The sequence below is a fragment of the Trichoplusia ni genome (genome assembly GCF_003590095.1).
Source record: "Trichoplusia ni isolate ovarian cell line Hi5 chromosome 8 unlocalized genomic scaffold, tn1 tig00000843_group7, whole genome shotgun sequence".
NCBI lineage: Eukaryota > Metazoa > Arthropoda > Insecta > Lepidoptera > Noctuidae > Trichoplusia > Trichoplusia ni.
In genome coordinates this window covers 2,057-25,108 of record NW_020799651.1, presented here as the reverse complement: position 1 = coordinate 25,108, position 23,052 = coordinate 2,057, and the positions used below count along the sequence as shown (strand labels likewise).

At 33.8% G+C, this 23,052-nt stretch overlaps 3 protein-coding genes and 1 pseudogene across 3 annotated transcripts; 3 read left to right on the top strand and 1 right to left on the bottom strand.

Moving 5' to 3' along the window:
- Window positions 1-3,428: 3,428 nt before the first annotated feature.
- LOC113506266 lies at window positions 3,429-6,747 on the top strand (annotated as a pseudogene).
- A 100-nt stretch (window positions 6,748-6,847) lies between these two features.
- LOC113506265 (protein KRTCAP2 homolog) lies at window positions 6,848-8,843 on the bottom strand. The gene is made up of 4 exons (XM_026889105.1): window positions 8,672-8,843; window positions 8,434-8,588; window positions 7,633-7,760; window positions 6,848-6,974 (listed from the first exon to the last, which is right to left on the bottom strand). The coding sequence occupies exons 1-4, from the start codon at window positions 8,796-8,798 to the stop codon at window positions 6,866-6,868; spliced, it is 519 nt and encodes a 172-aa protein (XP_026744906.1). The 5' UTR covers window positions 8,799-8,843; the 3' UTR covers window positions 6,848-6,865.
- Window positions 8,844-9,026: 183 nt separating this feature from the next.
- Window positions 9,027-17,823, top strand: LOC113506264 (hydroxymethylglutaryl-CoA lyase, mitochondrial-like). Its single transcript, XM_026889103.1, has 6 exons — window positions 9,027-9,223; window positions 9,757-9,902; window positions 11,056-11,179; window positions 11,707-11,919; window positions 16,242-16,430; window positions 17,395-17,823. The coding sequence occupies exons 1-6, from the start codon at window positions 9,161-9,163 to the stop codon at window positions 17,665-17,667; spliced, it is 1,008 nt and encodes a 335-aa protein (XP_026744904.1). The 5' UTR covers window positions 9,027-9,160; the 3' UTR covers window positions 17,668-17,823.
- Window positions 17,824-17,904: 81 nt separating this feature from the next.
- Window positions 17,905-22,790, top strand: LOC113506267 (sialic acid synthase-like). Its single transcript, XM_026889106.1, is given in 9 exon segments — window positions 17,905-17,955; window positions 18,136-18,240; window positions 18,242-18,271; window positions 18,833-19,048; window positions 19,525-19,872; window positions 20,924-21,074; window positions 22,415-22,519; window positions 22,522-22,586; window positions 22,588-22,790. Coding segments are annotated over 9 exon segments (1,104 nt in total). The 3' UTR covers window positions 22,621-22,790.
- Window positions 22,791-23,052: the final 262 nt, after the last annotated feature.

The following is a 23,052-nucleotide window of genomic DNA, read 5'->3' as shown; positions in this document are numbered from 1 at the left end:
CAGATACTCAATGGGCACTAAGAATACTATTTAAAGTCTATTCTATCAGGTCTTTGAAAAGATTAACAATCTTGTAAGTGTTTTGTGTTTGTAACAGTTGAAAAAGAAAACGCGGCTTTTGTTTTTCAACAGTTTTTTTTTTCTGACAAAAAACCACTAAAAAAGTAAATATATATTTCTTCTTTATTTGATTTTATCGACTGACTTTCTTATTAGTTCCACATCTAGATACTTCTGCTTCTCTGCACCATCTCTTGGTTGGCTGGTAGAAAATGCTTCTGGCATAAAGACGGCCATTAAACATTTTTCAAGTACTAAACTAACCCAAGCTAATGTATAGTATATCTAACTACTAGTTTTATTCAACCTTACCTACTAAATATGTTATTTAAATTTGATAAGTCTATTTTAGGTTAACTTTTGTTGCGAAAGGAAATAATTTGTAGAGTGACTTTATTTCCAACTTGCGAGGGACACGGGCTTATCACTCAAAGGATTATAATATGAATACTAAAACAGGATTAAAACTCAAATAGAGACTTCATCCTGTGTTTTCATTGTTATTTTACGATACATTTTGCTACGACCGTTTTTGTAAATAGGTAATATATTCTGCATATTGAATAGATTTCTCGAAGCTTTATTGTGACATATACAAGAAGTAAACTTTATCAAGAATTAGCGTAAATAGTTACAGATATAATAGTCGTTACTTAGCGATATGGTTGATGTTCTTTAATGTTCAACAATGAGCTGGTGAATTGATGATGAAACGGACATAAGTAACTGTCCTTCTTTCTTCTTCCAAAAATTAATCCTGTTCCTTTTTTTTTTTTGTAAAATTTAAAGATTTTTAATTTTCCTAAAGGTTTGTAGCTGTTAACAAACTTAGCCAATATTGCAGATTGCAGAAGCACTGTACGTACTATAAACGTTTTATGAAGAACTGCAAATAATAATTTATATATTTTTTATATTGATTGAACACTCCTAGAATGTTATAGGAAGAGTTGTCCTATTGTAAAATAGGGCAATAAGGACTTCACAATAACATTCAAATACCGATTAAATTCAAGATTCCCAAAGGTTTTGTTATAGAAGAACACCACAAAATATTAAAAAAAGGGTAAATAATGCGAAAGCAAACAATTCATCCGACCATGTTACGAGCTAATAAAACAAGAAGTTACTATCATAAATATAAGAACGCTGACTAAACTTAACACAACTTACTTAAAAGTTCTGCCGTTTTTCTGCGAACCGCAATTTAAACTCAGCTTTGTTAGTTAAGTATGAAATTAATTGCTACCAACTATGAAATGGACCTTAAAGTTGGTTGTAGCTCAAAATTCCATGTAATGATTAATTTTAATGTTCGTTTAAATCCATAAAATGCAGGTAGATGGAACAGACCCTTCTTTCCCAAGCCACGGTATTTTTAACAATCACCAAATAAAATATTATCTTTTCTGACAAGGAAAATTGTTGCTGAAAAATGAGTTATTGCGGTGTCTTAACACATTGGGCTCGTAATCCTTCACATAAACATAATAATAACATTGTTGAAACCTCCTTGCTATTTTCCTCCATATTAGGTTCGTATAATATACGTACATACATACTTAATTACATTTGCGACCATATCCTTCTCACAATAGCCATTAAGTAGTTATTTCGTTACTTGCTAAAGGAAACTTAATGGTACCAATCTCCAAAATAGTATCTAGGTAGGTAACTATGCATACCGTGCACTAAAACAGTGAAAGTTTAGGTACCTTATCTACACTTTCCTTTTAGGTAACCACTTTAATAAAAACTGTGAATAGATTATTTGAACGTGACCAGAGTTTAAAGAGCTATTTCTGGACGTAGATCAGCTACAGTAGTGACATAGACAAGAGGCACAAATAATTAGATCGAGAGTAGTATAATAAATCGGAAGAGAATTTTATTTGCTTAACTCAAGTATTCCCGCTAATGTTGTGCCGGGATAACCGCTAGATAGCCAAGAACGGTTTAAAGTATCTACGGAGCGTAACACCTAGTAGGTAATAAGTGCAGCTAGTAAAGTCTGAAACGTCTATCTAATTTTAACCAAAAAAGGATCAAAACATTCTTTCGCTAAACCTAAATAAATTCAAACAACATTATTTTTTCGTCAAACGAAACGTTTTGTATTCCACCAAAAATACAGCAAACTCAGGTTTAACTACCTTTCAAAAATTTAATTGGAAAAGGGTAAATAAGCGTAATGGGACCCCTTACATAACAAATTGTTAATTGTTAATTTGTAGCATAGCCCTTTATCCAGTTCCATGGATATATAATTACAACATAGATACGAATATACCAAATCTGTTGAAAACTCTTGTTCAGTACTTAGGTCTAGATGCCTACATGTGCATACGGTCTATGAAGAGAGAATTAATGATATAATAAATATATGTTCAATTGTACCTACCATATCCGTACCGGGAAACTCGATATTTAAAAAACAGCTAACACTCAACTGAAGATGCAAAAATAAAAATAAAACTCAAGTGTCTACTTTCATTTTAGTATGTAGGTAAATTTTAGTTACAATTTAAATAACTATTTAGCCGCTGAATCCTTGAAGGTTCTTGTAGGACTCGGAAGAATAATTTAGTAAAGAAATCTTCCGTGCTCACCTATTATTCTTTTCCAACGATGCATTGTTGATGAAATGTAAAATAGGAAGTTCCGCTTTTGTCTGAAACCTTGAAACGTCTTCCTATTAGGCTAAGTTAGTACTTGTTTAACTTTACTGTTAGAAAAAAAACATAAACAGGGTATTTTACAATATTATATTATTTACAAAGTGGTTACAATCGATGAAACTAAAACCCATCAGAGAACAACTTTCGTCATTTTTATAAGTAACAGATTATTTAAATAAAATTAAATAATTGTGCTACTATACCTTCTGTTTTTAAGGCATTTTTTTTATTGTTTCTATCATAATAAATAATATTACTACTGAAAATCAAAAGTTTTAAACCTACTACGTAATTGGTAACATGCGATATAGATGGCGCTTGTTATGGCAAAACACGGAAGTCTAAAATTTGTTAGGGTACTTATTATATACTAGTGCCAAGTCAGTACCTGAGTGTACCACTAATTATTTAAAATTTAAATTATACCTATTCCATAGCTTTTCTAAAGTTACTTTGTAGCAGCTGTGCTTCCACATCCGATGAAGTTGCCAGATTAAAACAAACATTTAGGAAAGTGAAAAATAATGCTTCAAAACTGAATTAATCAAGTCAACAAAAATATTTTGCAAAATATATATACTACACATAATATATACTTATTTTTGTCATGTTCCGGAATCTCATTCCAATAAGATCTGTGAGCTGTATAAAATAATACGCTTGCCTCATCACTCAGCACGAACTAAACGTCGCGTAAATTAAAAAGTAACAAGCTAGCTAAAGTGATGGTCGACAGCTCATCGTTACGTTGTTTTCGATGATATTTACATAGTTTATATCTTTAACAATAGTAGTGTAGTGATCTAATTTAACACGCCACGATGTGGGATCCAACTCATGTTCAAGTTACTATTCAAAGAGCTCGAGGTCTTTTGATTAAAGGTAAAAACGGTACGAATAACTGTTTTGTTACGATCGCTCTCGGCCAAAGATAAATTCCAAACTTCCGTCAAACACAAAGCGACCCAGAATGTCGAATGGACTGAGGAATGTGAGCTACGAATACCGACACAGGGAAATACAGCTGAGATTGTACTAAAAGTCTACGATGAAGACTTATTAAAGGACCATTTATTAGGTCAAGTATCGATTCCGTTAAAAGACCTCGAAGTTTATAAGGGGCCCAGAAGCCGTTGGTACACCCTACAGGGTAAATCAGGTAAAGAAAATGATAAACCGAGAGGGGAATTGGAGGTCATTATCTCCTTTACTGTAAAAGAAGGAAGTTTGACTGACTTAAGCAAAAAAGATAAACACAGGTCATCTTTGTCCAGTATTGCCCAGAATGTCGGGGCAGTCTTATGAGCATTGGCAGTATTGAGAAACGTAAAAGTATTAAAAAGTTTGCCAAGAATCTTGGCTCTAAGATGAACTTAAACAAGAAAGATAAGAAAAGTGACTCATCCTCTCTGAGTGGCAGTATTGGTAATCTCAAGACGTCAACATTCTCCACTCCTGAACATTCAACACCCAAAAGATTGGCTGGGAGAAGCTGATCCTGGTGTCATTAGTGAAGATGATGATGAGTTTGCATTTGATGATTTATCTCATAAAAGCTCTGGAAGCTCCCTCAATGTTCAAACTCTACCAAGAGGTCACAAATACACTCCCTCTCCAGTTAATGCCTCACTAGAGAACTTAGGAGGTGGGGAGTTTTTGAGGAGATCTACAAGTAGTAACTTAGCCATCCCAGAGAAGTTGGCTCCACAAAAACCAGTGCGCTTGAGTCTTGATACTTTTGTTCCACCTCAACTACCAGAGCAAGTTATTGATAAGAATGATGAGTGGTCCCAAAACTTTATTCCAAACGAAAGTCTACCAGTCAATTAGCTATTGATAGAGAAAAATCCTCCAGTCTAGAGAGAAACAAGAAACTTGACAGTCCAAGTTCTTTAAAAGAAAAACCAAGTCCAAATTCTTTAAAAAGTTTGGTAATAACAATAAACAAAAGAAGTTGTTGGAAGAACGCATTATTGTAGGTGAAGAGAATATTGCGAAGAAGATTCTATTAACCTAGCATTTAATAACATTCCTAAATCAGTTCAAAAAGACTTTGATGGCAAATCTAAAGAGGACCTCATTGTTATGGTCTACAATTTGCAAAAGGATGTTGAGTATGAGAAGAAGAAAAATAAGGACTTGGAGAACTATCTTGATGAACTGCTGCTCAGAGTAATGGAAACCACACCGAGAATCTTACAGAACCCATATGTCCGAAATAACAGCATGCATATCAGGAACAAATAACTTTTATGTGATTGCCTAAATAAGTCCAGTTAATTATCAATTGCATGATTGCATAAGATTAATGTGGCATGCCTCATTATATTCAATGTTTGTGAAATACTGATATAATTATTTGAAAAAAAACTTCACTAATTCTTTATGTTGTGCACTAATATGATTTAGAAAACTTAATTAGTGGAAACATGATATGTAATTGAGATTCTAGCTATGTTGTTAAGTATTATAGATAATCAGTTTTGTACTCAGTGTCACATCTAGATTAGTTGAGAGAGTAGTTTGTATGTATTAAGAAAGTATTTTAAACATGTCAACTTTCACTCATTACATATGTCTATTCACATACAAATATAGTGCCTTATGTATTTTAATAAGTCTGTGATAGATATTTGATTTATTTGGTTTTTTTCATAGAAAAATTGCTTATATAAAATTTATCTTATCAACATAAATATATAATTTGATAAATTAAGATGGTAATCATAAAATTGATTGCAAGTAAGGTACTATCTAGCTACTGTTATTGTAATATTTGTGTAAGGTCAAATTGAAATATTTTTTGTTAGTTTCGAATAGTCTACAAGTTTGATGAGTAATGTTAAAGAATTTGCAACAATCAACCACTGCCACAAGTTTTTGTAGCAATTTTATAAATTTCTGTTTTGTACAAAATTGGGTAAATCTAAAGTTAGTGCCAAACTTTTGAAACAAATATCCTTTCTATAAAAGTTTTTACAATTTAGTGTTATAACAATTTTGAACATTTTTTTAACATTCTATTAAGATGCTAGCTAGTTGCAATACTACATTATTTTAGACTTATAAATGCTTGATTACTAAATGTTAGTGCTTGCTTATTGCTTATCAAACAACAAACGGCTGATCTGTCTTACAATCAACATGACACATTTGGCATGTATGATTCATGTGTGTATAATAATAAGAATGACTAAGGCATTGAATGTCTTCATTGATAAGTCAACAATTCCTATAATGCCTTAACAAGTGACTTTAAACATAAGTACCTAAATAATCCATCCAAATCCAATTAATGAGGTTGATAATTATTTATTTGTTAGAGATAAAATAGCTTTTTCATTTAGTTTTAGTGGCATTAACTCATATATCAAGTATTTTTTTAGTGCAAATCATATAAACTTTCATGTAATTAAATCATACTTATTAAATAAGAAATGCCTTTGTGCAATAAATGAAACTTAGAGGGTAGTTTTGTTTTTGTTGATTGATATCTATACATTTTTGTGTTTAACTATATTATAGATGATTTATTACTTATTAACATAAACATTTATAGATATTTATAACAATAAGTATGTTAAAATTGATATATGGGATCTGAGGATTGCTTAACATAATTATATAATTTTACAGTGTCATAGACTTATCTATGTAAAGTAGGTAGGTTATTTAGAGTAAAGGTGATTAATAATGTTATTATCCTTCCTTGTGATATTTGTTCAAAAGACAAACGGAACAAATTAACAGTAGAATTAAATTGGTTAGTGTGGTTAATAATTAAAACGAAAACGCCTAGTATGAAATTTAATATTTTATCAAACTATGTAACTAGGTGATTATTTATTCAATAATACCAAATAGATTATTTATTTTTCTATTTAGATAAACTGCTCACTCTTAAGGTATTTTATCTAAAGAGTTAAGAGGAAAGTATGTTTATTTCACCACATCAAAGTGTCTACTTTTATCCCAGAAACTATTTTTTTCAATAAACATTTTTCTCCTATTTGTTTTTTCATTTCAAGTTATATAAATTCCTTTGTTAAAATAAAACAAGAATGTTTGTAAAATGATTTAATTGCATATTATAAAAAAATCACAAGTGTTTTACTAATATCACCATTTCATTTGTGACGTCTGCTTTTCACTGGAGCTGCAACAGGGGCGGCAGCTACATAAGTCTTCTGGGACAACTTATTCATGTAGTAGATGGTGACTAAGGAGAATATCAAACTGAAATAAAATAAAGAATGTATTAGAAATATGTGTATCTAGCCATAGTTGGGTTAAAATGGAAGGAGGGAATTTGAGAACCTTTAATCTTCTGTGGAGCAATAATATATAATAAAAAAATAATACAAATATGTACCTAAACAAATGGAGTTTACACAAAAATATAATATGAGATTCATATTTTTGCAGTCGTGAAAGAGACTACGCCGCGTAGTGCGCTGTCTCGCTTCCAAATATATATATATTGATGCCTATTGCCTGTTGCTACAAATAGGATCTTAATTGAACCAAAATTATTAACCTTCTCAGAAAAATAACGCATAATAATTATAATATTTCTGCTGCTATTGTACTTATCATAATAGGCAAATATGAACCTCTCTCCTAACATTATTATCAGAGGCAGATTTCCCTATAATCCAAGTAGGATTGAGCTTAGGGCAGTATGATTTAGGGGGCAGTAATATGTGACGATACATCTAAAAAATATAATTTATGATGATTACTAGAAGTTTGGCTATGTTCTCTATGCCATTTAATTTTATATGCTGTGCTGAGCATTGAGGGGTGACGATCTTCCATAAGCTGTGGGCAGCTGCGGTAGTCCAATCTGGTTATTCTTCATGCATATTTAGACTTTAAATTATGGACAGCTTACCATGTAGTAAAGCAGATCCTGTGCACCATACCGGCAGCGATCAATGATATAGCCATGGACAGGACTATTTCTGGTAACTTCAATTGGAAGTTTTTACCAAACAATGTTGATTCCAAATTACCGATAGCCTGTCATCATGTTAAGGAAAATAAAAGTTATATATTATTAGTAAGAATCAAAAAATTTATACCTTATTTTAAATTAATTTATGTACTGAACTCTTTGTTATCTATTTATTGTTGTATATTATGTATGAATTCTACAGACAATATATTGAGTATGGCAATGTTTCATAATTGTACACTTAAGCATGTTTTAAATAAAAACATTTTGTTTTTATTATCAAACAATTATGTTTTGTTATTATAGTTTTGTAAACTTATAAGTAAATCTATTTGTAATGCTAGTTATCTTACATAAGTTAAGCTTCAGATTTGAGATTAACTTAATTCCAATATTCTCACCAAGAAGGATAGTTTTCAGGTTTCATCTCTATAATCAAATTAACTCAAGGCCTGACTGAATGTACTAGGTATTATTACACTGTAATTATCATCTTATAACATCGCCTTAGTGTATTAAACTCCAATTAGAATTTGTTTGTGGTCATGAATGAGTAGTTTATGTTTAATACAACTTTCTACTTGAAAGCATATTTATGACAGTTAACATAAATCGTCAACCATCATAGGTTTTGTAGTAATGCCTATTATAAAATACTTTCAAGTAATAAGAAGACAAACATAGTTACAATTATGTATGTGGAGGTTACCGACAACGATAGAAGTGTCAAAAGGATACAGTAACGAAGAACATGAACATCAGAGATCCAAGGTAGCCCCCAAATATAATAGTTATAGGTGACTTTATCAGAAGCGGTTTGTACATCTGCATTCCCGAAAATATCAACAGGGACAGGATCGATGATAACACGAAAGACGTGGCACTGTTAACCGCTGAAATAAGGAATTGTTAAATTAAAACACACGATAATTTTGCTGTATACTAATTTTATAGTTTTGCTTCAAATATACTCAACCCATTATGAAATTATTATATAAATTAGCGTTTTCCAAATGGATTTTGTCTACAACAAAGTGCCGCAAACAACGTTGAATTGTTTGACAGTTAATAGACAGCAAGTTATTTGACTGCCAAGTTTTCATCTTTGATAAATTGGTGTCTAGTCTTTTGAGACATCCATTGTGACCGACCTAGTTTTCATGGGCTATAGTTTCAGTAGTGATTTTCGTCCATGTTCACTGGTTGATGCTTGCTAAAAGTAATATGAAATATTTTAGAACTTAAATTGCTTTTATTACTAAGTCAAATCTTATCACCGGTTTGTCAATGTGACATTTCTTCGTTTTGATAACAGAAACCAAAACAAATTAATACCCTTGTATCATGACGTTCCAGCTTAATGATAATGGAAATTAGATAAAGCAAAAATTTTGATGACAATCTGTAATTGGACTCCGCTCGTTTCTAATATAAAATTAGCGAATGTTACGTAAAAGTTACAATAATGAGCCACTTAACTAAGCCAATTAAGTTTAGAGTAGCAAAGAGTTTGTATCAACGGTGTCTTGTAAGTAAATTAAAAATATTATGACTGGCACAAAAATACAGCTCTCACGAGTTTCCTTAAAAAAATATATAAAAAGTTTTGAATGGACTTCAATATTTTAGTATATTTTCTAAGTGATGAAAAAATTAATAAGAAAGTTTAAAAATAGTGCATGTTTATTAATATCAATTATTTTTGTTTTATTATTAACTAGGTGTTGCCCGCGACTTCGTCCCCGTAGGTAGAAGATATAAGTTATGATTTATACCTGCCCTGTTTTTTTCACATTTTCCATTGTATCTTCGCTCCTATTAGTCGCAGCGTGATGGCTTATAGCCTAAAACCTTCCTCGATGAAAGGTCTATTCAACACAAAAAGAATTTTCTATTTGGACCAGTAGTTCCTGAGATTAGCGCATTCAAACAAACAAACAAACTCTTCAGCTTTATATATTAGTATAGATTACAGACAAGTGCATTCAAAGCGGTTCCTTTACCTGAATGCTATGATTTAAAATGAAATCTTTAAATATTAAAACATAATCTTGCTTTTAGAGTACAGCGGCACCTCAAGTTCGGATTTATGAAGTTGGACCTAGAGATGGCCTCCAAAATGAAGCTAAATTTGTACCAACTGAAGTTAAAATAGAACTCATAAATAAAATAGCTGCAGCTGGAATTAAAAATATTGAGTCGGCTAGGTATGTATCATACTATCTCAGCACTTTATAGTTTTTGTAAATTTTATGATTAAGCCATTATGAAGCAATTCATAAATTTTGTTTATGGCACTGGTTCTCTTGGTACTAGACATGAAAGCAGTGCCATAGTCTCACACAGTTTGTGGTAAACTAACAGCATTCAAACTAGTTGGAGCTTGTTGAAACAAACGAGCAAACAATTATTTAAAACCTCATGAGCATTTCAAGCAAATAATATTCAAATCTGTCTTTAATGAATAGGATATTTTAACTTGATCTTATATTTTTAGATATTGCATAATCATGGAATGGGCTAAAGAATTCTTTGTTATTTCTATAAGTATGTTTAATTAATATGCCTATACCTATAATAGTACCTAACTGTATTTTTATTTTACTTTAGCACTTATCTATCTTGACCAACTGTATAAAATGTAGCAATAGTGTAGTACACTAGCACCCTTATTATAATGATGGGCTCTTTAATGGGCTACCTATCAATGCATACTTTATTCAATTCTTGTAGAACTGTTTACAAATGGCGTAAATTATAATTACTAATGTTATTGCGCATAAAGTTAGAATAAATGTAAATCGATGGTAGTTGGTACTCTATCAAACCACTACTATATTAATTATGTATTCAATACAATAGGTATAATCCAATCCGATTCGTTTTAAACTTCCAGTACTTTTGTCGGGGTAGATCGCATGCACTACGGTTGAGTGCTTTGTTTTAACCGCCTTAAAAAAAGATGATGTTCTCAATGCGGGTGGCATTTATTTATTTACGCAGATTATTCCAAGATTTCTGGTCCGATTTACGTGATTATTTTTTGATTAATATAGAATAGCAGCTATTTGGTGAAATAAATATTACATAGTGTTTCAAGCAGTCGATTTGTTTTGTTCTGAACTACCAGTGTCGCGGGTTCGACTCGCACTACACAGGTTAATAGTCATAATTTAGATACATAAATCAAATATATTATTTAAGTCGTGTTTCTATGTAATTAAGAATTATACTAAGGCTTTTATCCTACGGAAAACAAAGTAACTATTTTTAGCCCGACCCGGGATTTGAAACCAGACTCGCGGCTTGCATGTGAAAAAGCGAAATTACTCATGACTACAATCATTTTATTTGTATCAGCTTTGTTAGTCCAAAATGGGTGAAACAAATGAGCGATGGAGTGGAAGTAATGAAAAATCTACCGAGAGCTCCTGGAGTTAACTACCCCGTGCTTATACCGAACCTAAAGGGGTATGATACCGCTGTACGTATTCGTTTTTGATTATAGAGCCAGTTTTATCCTCCTAGACTCAGTATCTATATTGATGGTCCCTTTTTTTTCCATTAGTAACGCTTAAGGCCTACCAACACCTGTTAAGGTAAAACTTGCAGTTTAAGAAGCATGACAGCGCATTCAAGGTGGAGAACGCGATCCCAGATGGCCGATAAAAAATAAATTCTAAATGGCTAATGTGTTTTCAATTCGTATTTTTTTACTTTCCTCTTTGCCACTTTAGAATAGAATAGAATGGAATAGAATATTCTTTATCGAGGAACACATATTGACAGAATCTGACAAAAAATATAGTCTTAGTTCTCTTTAAACTTATCAATCCTCGCCAATATTCGTGGACGGTCGTACGCAGGTTTACCTCGGAAAAAAGAGCAAGAAAAATCCCGGCCTAAGTAAAACTTCGACATGGACTCTGTGTATCCAAACAAATTATAAGCATATCAGTGCGGCCCTATATTACACAGAAATAAATAACAAAATGAACATTTCTTTAACAGAAACAATGTAATATCGAAGAAGTGGCCATCTTTCCCGCTGGGTCCGAAGGTTTCTCTCAAAAGAACCTCAACTGTTCTGTAGAGGAAGGTCTGAGGAGGTTTAAACTGGTGGCTGATCAGGCAATCAAGGATGGACTTCGTGTTAGAGGCTATGTGTCCTGCGTAGTAGGTTGTCCATATGATGGACCTATACGACCAAAAGGAATCGCTAAGGTAAATCTCCAGAGAGACTCGATAGTTACTAACTCGTAAAATAGCGTATCTACATGATAGACTAAGTTCTTTTTTCCTACTTAATTACAACTGTCCTCCCGCCATCAGGGGCGGATCTATTTAAAGGCTTTTTGGGCTGCAGCCCAGGGCCCCGCGAATACAGAGGGCCCCCAACCGAACTGAAACCAATAGACGATATTGTCAATAATAAAAATTATCTAGAATTTTAAAAAATCCGATCATTAGGTTGGCAACACTGCGATCAATCAACCCGAGTGCGCATCTATCAAATGGAACGGGGAATTCCCTGTCGCTTGTTTTCAGTCGGTGTATTCCGTGTATAGTAGTGTCTATTACTGGGGACTTCCCTCCGCTTATCGCCCGACGCAATTTTGTTATTTTTCCGCACTTCTGCTATAGTCGACTATATTAACGAATTGACTTTGTTATTGTTAGAAACGTGTTTAGTGCGTGTGTTTAGTTTACTAAGTAATAGATAACTTAAAAGTTATAAGGAACGGACCTTTCTTTTAATTTACTAAAATTGAAAGTCTTCAGCATAACTAGACTTCCTGCTTTTAATAGGCAGTAGGTAAGTAAAAAGAATTATAAAACATGACTTTTTATTTCAGTTTTCAAAACTAAATGAATCAAACTCGTTCGATATTTAATTATAATTTGTGAATTGCTACACTCATTACAAAGTAGGTATTAAAATTAAAAGTTCTATCCAGTTCTTTGTTTATTTTCAGAAACATATCTTATTTTACAATATGTCTGCTAGAAAATATAAAAGTGGAGCTGAAAAAAGAAAATTACAGTTTAGTCGAGAACAAGAAAGAAATAAATGCGCAAAAATTGAAACTTTTTTTAAATCGGAACATATAAACGCGAATGAAATAGCTATAAATCCATTAAAAAACGTAAAGGAAGGTATTTTATGCGAAGAGAATCTAACCGATGGCAGCAAAAAATCGCAAAACGAGGAAAAAAATACAAGTGATGAAAATATGCAAGATTTTGAAAACCAGAAAAAAAATACCAACGATGAAAATGTGCAATATCTTGACTTCCAGCAACCCTCTGGTTCCTCTGAAAATGAAATTGGTGTTCAGCAAAAGGGAGGTAATACCGAGACCGAGGTGGAAAGAAATTTAGAAAATATTAAGTTTGAGTTTGAGAAATATGTTGACGTGGGCTTGTGGCCAGATTTGCTGAATAATGATTTTATTAATTTCGTCCTCTCACATAAAATGACTGACTTTCAAAATAAAGATCCGAAGAATATATATTCAGCTTCAATGAGGAAATATAAAGAACAAAACAGATCTTTTTCAAATAGGTATTTCACTAGAAAAATGAAAAATGGCCAATTACTGGAAGGATCTTGGTTATGTTATTCAAAAAGAGTTGGTACTGTTTTTTGTTTGACTTGCAAACTTTTTTCTAAAACTCCTTCTCAATACACAACCGGATTTTCGGATTGGAAACACATAGGATTTTGTTTAGAAAATCACGAAAATTCTAATGAACATAAGAATTCAATGTTAGTGTGGTTGACACGAAAAGAAAATAAGTCTGTTTTAGACAAGCAGCTTCAGGAGCAATTAAATAAAGAAACAGAATATTATCACAATGTCCTAAAACGGGTTATTGCAGTGCTAAAATTTTTGAGTATAAGAGGCTTAGCACTTAGAGGTTCCGAGGAAGTATTTGGTTCTCCACATAATGGTAATTTTATGGGTGCTCTAGAGCTATTGGCAGAATTCGACCCATTCATACGTGAACATATTGAACAACGAGAGCTGCGACCGAACCCTGTAATATCATATTTATCAAAAACAGTATATGAGGAAATAATTGAGATTATGGGTAAACAGATAATTAAACAAATTATAACTGAAATAAATAACGACGACACAAAGTATTATTCAATTATGATGGATTCAACCCCAGATCTGTCTCACGATGACCAACTTGCTATTGTATTACGATACTGTTTTTGGGGAAAAGTGTATGAAAGATGTGTATCTTTCATTAAAATTAGTAGTCATACTGGCTTATATTTATTTAATATTCTACAAGCCTTTTTGGAAACAAATGGACTACTACCGGATAATTGCAGGGGACAGTCATATGACAACGCTGCTAATATGGCCGGAGTCTACAATGGTGTACAAGCACTACTAAAAGAAAAAAATAAATCCGCGGATTACGTGCCATGTGCTGCGCATTCCCTTAACCTAGTTGGTCAAGAATCCGTGAAGGTTGCAACCGAAATTGTAATTTTTTTGGAATAGTGCAACAAATATACGTTTTCTTCTCTGCTTCGACCCATAGGTGGGAACTGTTAAATCGTGAAACAAAACTAAAATTTACGTTAAAAAGTTTAAGCCAGACCAGATGGTCTTGTCACTTTGATGCTGTCAGAGCTTTGAAAAGTAATTATGATGGCATTATGAAAATTCTCAATAGTTTCGGCGAAAATGACGATGAAAAAGTTGATTTCCGAAAAGAGGCACGAAATTTATTTAATAAACTGGCGAAACTAGAAACTGCAATTTTGATTGTTTTTTGGGAAGAAATTTTGGAGAGATTTAATCTAGTTAATAAAAAAGTACAGAGCCCTGGTTTAGACATTGGTGAAGGCAATAAGTTAATTGTGTCATTAAAAGAGTTCGTGAAAAACATAAGGCAACAATCAGATCAGAAGCTAAAGGAATACGAAGAGAAAGCTAAAAAATTAAGTACTAGTGTGGGAACAGACTACAGTGACATAAATAAGAGACGCATTACTTTGAAATTTTCAGATAAATCTACAGATAAAGTCTCAGTGAAATGCGCAGAAAAATTTAAAAGAGACACGCTTAACGTTGCGTTGGATAAGATGATTATGGATTTAAATAATAGAAGCCAAGCCTATGAGACCTATAGCAAAAAATTTAAATTTTTAATGGATTTGCAAGACAAAAATCAAGAACACATAGATATGGAAAGTGTACGTAATATTATTGATTATTATCCAAATGACGTAGACGAACATTTAGTGAATGAGTGCATTCAGTTGAAATCTTACTTACTGCAATCTAAGACAGAGTCTTACACCTCTTGCAGTGAAATTTTTTGGCTAATTTATGAAAAGAAACTTGTTGATGTTTTCCCAAACTGCTATACTATCTTAAAGATTTTTTTAACGATGCCGATCACTAGCTGTGAAGCGGAGCGTTCTTTCTCCAGGATGTCGTATATAGAAAACAAATACAGGACAACAATGTCGAACTATCGACTAAATCATTTATCAGTTCTTTCGATAAATTGCGATTTAACAAAGGACCTACAGTGCGATGACCAAATAAAAGAATTTGCAGCACAAAAATGCAGAAAGGTTGCTTTATAATTTATTTAACATAACCATTTATAACCCGTCAATTTCTTTTGCAATAAATAATGTTTTAATAAATAAATAAAATTTTTGTTTTCCTATTTTCTTCCTGTACTTAACATATATTACATTACATATACCTACATCACTACAGAAAACAGTTTCTTGTCAAAATGGCAATTAGTTGAGTAATTAGGTAGGGCCCCTAAGCAGTATTAGCCCAGGGCCCCACAAATTCAAGATCCGCCTCTGCCCGCCATTCATTCTAAAAATTACCTAATTGTAAATTGTAACTATGACATAATATTTACTTTTCCGTTATCATGCACATGACGATTCTACAGATCTATCTGCCGAGATTTTTTATGTGAGGTAAATAAATAAATCATAATATGTATATTATAAATTCAATAAGTTTTTATTTTGCCGCACGTTTCTTTCCGATGTTGGTCTGATTTTAGATCGAAAGTTAATCATAAATTGACGGGCTCCGATTATGAAGCATATTTCAGTAACCTTAATTGGGTACCTACATAGAAATCCAACAGTGGATCGATTGGAACTGGGACCAGTTTCGTTAAAGTATTTTTTATTTATCGAAATAAACACAATTTCCAGTCACATGACAATAATTTACACAAAGCAATTTGCTGCAGTGCGCTTAACTAGTAAAATGCACTTGCTAACTAGTTTATTACCTAATATAAAGTTTATCGCAATCTATTCAGCACTCATAGAGCTACTTCTTGTTTTGGATTATTGCTTTGGATTTTTGCGGACTTAGGACTTAAGAAGCGGTGAACGAAAGTCAATAAGAGACTTTCTAAGTAAAAAGTGAATTTCCTCTCCTCCTCAAAGTTATTGCAGAAACATTCACAATAATATAGATATCCATAGCACTAAATAATCTTGTTGCTATAACCTATTTCTTTAACAACAGATAACAGAGCAACTACTAGAGATGGGATGCTATGAGATCTCTCTGGGGGACACAATTGGCGTAGGAACCGCGGGCTCCGTCCGCCGGTTGATGCGAGAAGTACTAACTGTTGCTAAGCCGGATCAACTGGCACTTCACTTCCACGACACATACGGGCAAGCGCTGTCAAACTTACTGGCTGGTTTAGAGGTAAGATACAATGAAGGGTTTTTGGGTAATTTTCTGCGGTGCGGAATGCTTTACCATAAACTGCAAGCCTACCACCTCCTCTAAGTAAAACTGTTGCAGATATTAATGTGATTAGTGCACTGATTAGCTTTCACAACACGAAACTTTTTTTCACATCAGTTTTCACCCTTTATTTCTGTTTCTTTAAGTAAAATATTAATTTATATACTTCTTATTAAAGGTCATTACTGTTTCAATAGTATCATTGTCTACATGTCTACATCACTAGAGATAGTTCACATTTCTAACATATTATTGAAAATAAGTAGGTAGTAGAGCTAAAAAATGAGGTTCAGGCGACAATAAAAAAGTTTTGGTCGCGACAGAAAATTTTATCAGCGCTCCAAAAATGTATGACGAAATTAGGACAAGTCGCTATGATTGCTACGATCTACATATTGAGTGGTAATTGCCCCACATACTATGCTCTGATGACAACCTACTATAGTGTAAAATTATTACTCTTTCGATTACGTTATTTAGGGTCCAGTAACAGCCGGTCTTTTCTAGTATCATATTGTTTATTTAACCCAAGAGATCAAATTGTTTACTTCCTTGAATACTTGTTTTCTGATACACACCGCTCTCTGCATAGATTAGCGACGTACCCACCTACTGAGTTTATGCAGAATAAATTATATTATGCATTAAGTAGATTGTCGAGGTCTCAATGCGTCTTGCATAAATAATAAGAATTCTAGAATCTTTTTATATGACTTGCCACCACTGGGCTTGTTGTCATAACTCACAAGATACCATTGCCGCTGATAACTTGTATCAGTTGTTATCTCAAACAGCTGGATATGTTGTAAAAGTAAATAAAAGAATACAAGAGTTTATTATGCCATCTGTTTCTCTACACCACACATTCGCAATCTAGTTACGTCATCGGACAAGCTTCTTTACACAACTTGTTTTTTTGCAGTTCGGAATAAAAACTGTGGACTCGTCTATCTCGGGACTGGGCGGGTGTCCGTACGCGCACGGGGCGAGCGGTAACCTCGCCACAGAGGACCTAGTCTACTTCCTATACGGCCTCGGAGCCAACACAGATGTCGACCTAGTCAAACTCATAGAGGCGGGCCGATACATCTCGAACTATCTCGGCAAACCCACTGACTCCAAAGTCAACCGAGCAATAGGTGATAGGTTCAAAACCCACAATGATATCGCTAAAATTGCCTCATGCGATATTTGACCATGAATAATTACAATCAGTGAATGTAAACACTCGCCGATAGAAAACAAAGACTCGACAGCTCATGTACATAATAATTTATATTTTGTTTATATGCTTGTATTCCCAGAAATGTTCGTCATTCTTACACGATAAATAAATGTTATTTTTGAGAGATTGTTTGTTGCATTCTTTCCTCACCACTGTGTCCTGATGGTCTTGATCGTTGTATATACCTACAGGTTTTTATCAATTATCATGCGAAGTGGGTGCGGGTCGCGGCGCGCCGGCCGGGCCAGCGAGTCACTCGTGCGACCGCCGCGCAACGAGCTGCTCGCTTTATATTGAATTGACCTTATTCATCCGATTTGATCTTGAGCGGGAGGTCGATAAACCTTCGCTGCTGTGTCAGTGTATACCCTACGCAACGCGCACTCGGAACCGAGAGCCGGTTTCGCTTTGTTTGTTTTTATGGAACGAGCGTGACAGTCAACATGGGTAGAAGTTAAGATAAACGACGACGTCAAAGTTGGCGGCACCAACCAGTGCTTCATCATTGCGGAAGTCGGACAGAACCACCAAGGCGACATCGAAAATAGCAAAAAAGTTAATAAAAGCCGCTAAGGTAAGATGCCTTTCAGTCTGCGCAAACTGATTTGCCAGGAAAACATTTGTTCACTTTGTTTACGATTCGAAACAAAACAAAGAAAACGGATGTTCTCGGCGATAGACTTTATACTTGTACAGCTGGTGCAACATCTCATAATAACAATCAAGACCAAACTTGATCGTTATTTATCCACTAATTTCATTGTTTGTAATCATATTAAAGTTGGTGTTAACTGTTAAGTAACTTCCATTAGTATCTGTCCGGGTGGTTTGATAACCAATGATTTCTTAATTAGAATCTATTACATATTGCGCAGCTAACCTTAATGATTTATGTTTACGAGTGAGTTAATATACTATTATAAAATTTTCCTCTAATCCTAGAAACATAGATGCCAAAGATGATGTCATCAAAACAACGCTATAAGCTGGATTTAACGCCATTTAGTATACTATTAGCACAACAAACATGAAATTATATTATTTATCTACATTAAACTTTGTAGCAGGCATAACGTAATGTTAATGTAGTAGGTACAGTACAACAATACACACAATTTAATATTTAACGTTACAGGATGCAGGTGCCAACTGTGTCAAGTTTCAAAAGACATGTCTCAAAGAGAAATTCACAAAGAAATACTTAGAACGACCGTATGACAATCCCAATTCTTGGGGTAAAACGTATGGCGATCATAAGAGACATTTGGAGTTCTCTGAGAGTCAATATAGGGAGTTGTTCAAATATGCGCACGAGGTCGGAATCCTGTGCACGGCTTCGGCTATGGACATGGTAAGTTATGTTTATGTACCTACGTTTCATCAGTCATGCGCTGGCTTATTAAGGCAATATCCTATAGTTCATTGACCACTAATAAACGCCTTAAGTTACAAAGAGACACTTCTTCATAGATAGTGACAACATTATTTATGACACCTCCGATATTGAATGAAATGTGGAATCGGATTTGAGCAGTTTATATTATAATTTTATGGACTTTTCCAAACTGTGCTGGCATAACATGCGCTGCTCGAAACATTTTCACGCTTCATGGTCCCTAATCCATTATTTAGCAGTAGATTACATTTCCACAAGGTTTGAAATGTAAACGTCAAAGGTGGGATTCCCTTATTCGGATACTAAAAGTGATGATTTGATACATTGCTGCGAATTAACAGTAAATTAACAGATATTCATTTTCTCTCATTAATACTGCAAATAAATAATTTCATGATTTTTTTATCCTCAATTTCTTCTAATCTTTCCAGGTTTCTTTCGACTTCTTAGTAAACATGAAAGCACCATTCATCAAAATTGGATCAGGAGACTCCAATAACTTGCTCTTCTTGAAATACGCTGCATCGAAGAAGGTTCCTCTCATCATCTCTACAGGGATGGTCGACAAGACAGCTGTTAAAACAATTTACGATATAATATCAGCTCAGCATAAGAACTTCTGTTTATTGCACTGCATATCAGCTTACCCTGTGCCTTACGAGGACTGCAATCTGACTGTGATCCAGGACTATATGAACACGTTCGACATCCCTATTGGATACTCCGGGCAGGAGCAGGGCACTGCCGTTGCGTTAGGTGCCGTCGCTTTGGGAGCTAAGGTATTTTTTTTCTATTAAATTTATGATCATTCTTATTATGTTTAAGTGGGACTGGCAGCTACTAGTATAAACACACTTTTAAATAAGTATTTGACGTAACAATTGCTTAGATTATGTTCTATCTAGCCTGGTGTGTACACCCCAGCAGGTCCACTCAGGTTTTTGAGCCATTTGTTGTTCATGTTCGACATATAAGTAATAGCAATACCCTTTTACAATGGGTGTAGGTATCTACACCTAACAAGCACATGACTGAAAACAAAACACAGACTAATCTACACAAAGAGTATAAAGCCATATGTTCTAGTTGTTTATTGTTATAATGTAGATAGTATATAACTGTACAGATAATGGTCCGGTTTATCAAAAAGACGAATATATACACCGGTAGATAGTATATTTTGATACTTAAGATAAAGCAAAAGCGATATATTGATTTTGTTACTGAGTGGATACGATCGCTGCTCTAGGTGTTGGAAATACCGGTGAGCGCGCATGTGACGAATGTGTGTCGCTACACTCGCTACATTAGTAAATGATTTGACGGGCTCGAGTTGCAGCCGCTCCGATAACACGTTGATACCTAAGTACCTTGACTACCGTGCATTGTACCCGAGACGGAACATATTAAATCTTCTATCTTTCAGACTACTATACTTGGAATACCTAGGTTACCCAAAATGGGAAGGAAAGAGGAAGGATTTAAATTTTACAAAAAGGCTAGGCAGATTTTGATCTAATCTTACGATAAACATCGATTTCATCAAAATTATGACAGGTTAAGATTTCATATGAATCGTTTGGATGGATTTCCATCTCGAATATAATTGCCTTCAAAGGCATAAAATAACTGCAAGTGATTAATATAACCAGGTTCCACTAAAATATCCTTTTAAAAAACCCTTCCCATGAGCTCTTCACAAGAGGTCTTTTCCTTGATCAATGATGCGCAACAGATCAATCTCTATCTATAGACGAAACTGATCAATGCTCGTTACATAACTGCATTGTGTAACAGTATTTGTAAATTTTCTTTATTATTTTCATCCAGGTGTTAGAAAAGCACATAACTTTGGAGAAGACGATGAAAGGTACAGACCACGTGTGCTCGCTCACCCCGACAGAGTTCCAGCAGTTAGTGCGTGATGTACGCGTCATAGAGAACGCGCTCGGCACGCCCATCAAGAAGGTCGTCACTTCAGGTGTGTACTCTATGATTTAAGTGGATAATTGTACAAGTACCACTTGGAAAAAGTCACTTATGTCATTCAATGGCCTAGCTTTTCACAACTACGTTGGGGTCGGCTTCTAGTCTAACAAGGAGCGACTGCCTCTCTGACCTCCTCATCCCAGTTACAAAACTCACTTATGTATCGTTTGAAAATGGTTGATAGAAATTGTCATAAAAGTCCAGAGCAGAATTAAAAACGATACTATGGATATTCTCTAGATTTCAACAATGTCGTCTTAGTCTAAAATGAGAATTTAAAGAGCAAGTTTATGTGAAGATTAGGTGATATAGATATACATATCTTCCGTTAGTTAAGCTTGTTTTTACATCGATTTGATTTTAATAAGTAGGTTAGGTTTGTATTGTTTAATTATTTAAAAGAAATAAGAGGAGTATCGTAATATTTAAGAACTAACTACAAAACACGGTTAATACCCGAAGTGTACAAGTAGGTAAGGCATTGCTCGAAAGTAGGCATATTATTTTAAATGTTAGTTCCTGCAAAACACGCTCGCTCGCTGCTGTTATGAAACGCATTAGGCAATTATGTTACCTACTATTAGTAAATACGTTACCTTTACCAAGGCTTACCTTTCGCCATACAGCGCTTAGCAACAAATGTACGAGTATAAATGTTTATATGGTCTCGGTAAATAAGTGGGAATTGTATGAAGACTGTCGATAACGAAATAAGTACAAAGTACTTAACTACCTAATGTGATCAACAGCTGATATGACAGAATACATGTTTGTTTTGTGAAATCTTGTTTGTCAGTCGTATTTTATTTGATAAAATTTTAATGTTAAATAACACAATACAAACTACAAAACCATTCATTATTGTTATGATGACCAAAGAAAAAATACGGGTATTAACGTTTAGTATTTGTAAGTGTGTCTACTGGTCTCAAAAATAATTATCCCGTTCGGAAAACTAATCGGAACCCATCGTGCACTGTATCGCGAGCCAAGTAGGTCTTCAATATGTCAACAACACAGATAAATAAGAACATAATAGATATACTATGATGTCTTTGTTGTTATTTATATATAACGTACTTTTGCTCGTGGAAAGGTTTATCTATACCCTGGATCATTTGATGTTTTGGGTAGGTCAACATTTGACATTACGTCAATTAACAACCTGAATAATCGTAGTTACCGAATAAATAACGAGTTGTGTTGGTAGATACTTTATATGTCTTAAACTATATTATAGACGTAGGTTGAAGTATGTAGTTTGTAGTATGTTTGATAATCACCGTTAACTGTCATTTTTCTATGGACCTAAACATCAAATTTAAAATTCAGAGATCCCTTGCATCGACAAGCTCCCAAAATCCCTTGTGATGGGCTGCACTAAGAACAAGGGTGAGATCCTGTACCCCGGCGACGTGAAGATTAAAGTAGCTGAGCCCAAGGATTGAACGCGCTTCACTTCGAGGAGGTCATCTACAAGACGCTAGTGTACGACAAGAAGGAGGGACGAACCACTTAACAGCGGAGACTTCTGCTAACAGATGCTCAAAGTACATTACAACACAAATATGACCAACAAATCTAACATAACATATCACTATATTTTAGATAAGTACTTATATTTCTGTACTACTTTGATCACATCTAAGCAACAAATGTATCTATAAGCATAATGTATCTATTACTTTTAAGAAAAACACAAATATACAGAAATCCATCATGTCACCGCTGTGTTCAGTTATTTTGTATTGTTTAAAAAAACGATAGTTTTGCAAGCACAATGACAGCATAATGATTCGAATTATTGTTACGTCTCAAATTGTAAAAATGTGAATACAAAATAGAGTTAAGTCTAGCTAAAGATATTTGTAAAAATGAAGGCCCTAAACAGTTTAGACATTCAACAATTACTTTTCTTTACATATAAAAATTGTATTAAAGTTTACTATGATTTACTTCGTTTCATTTAC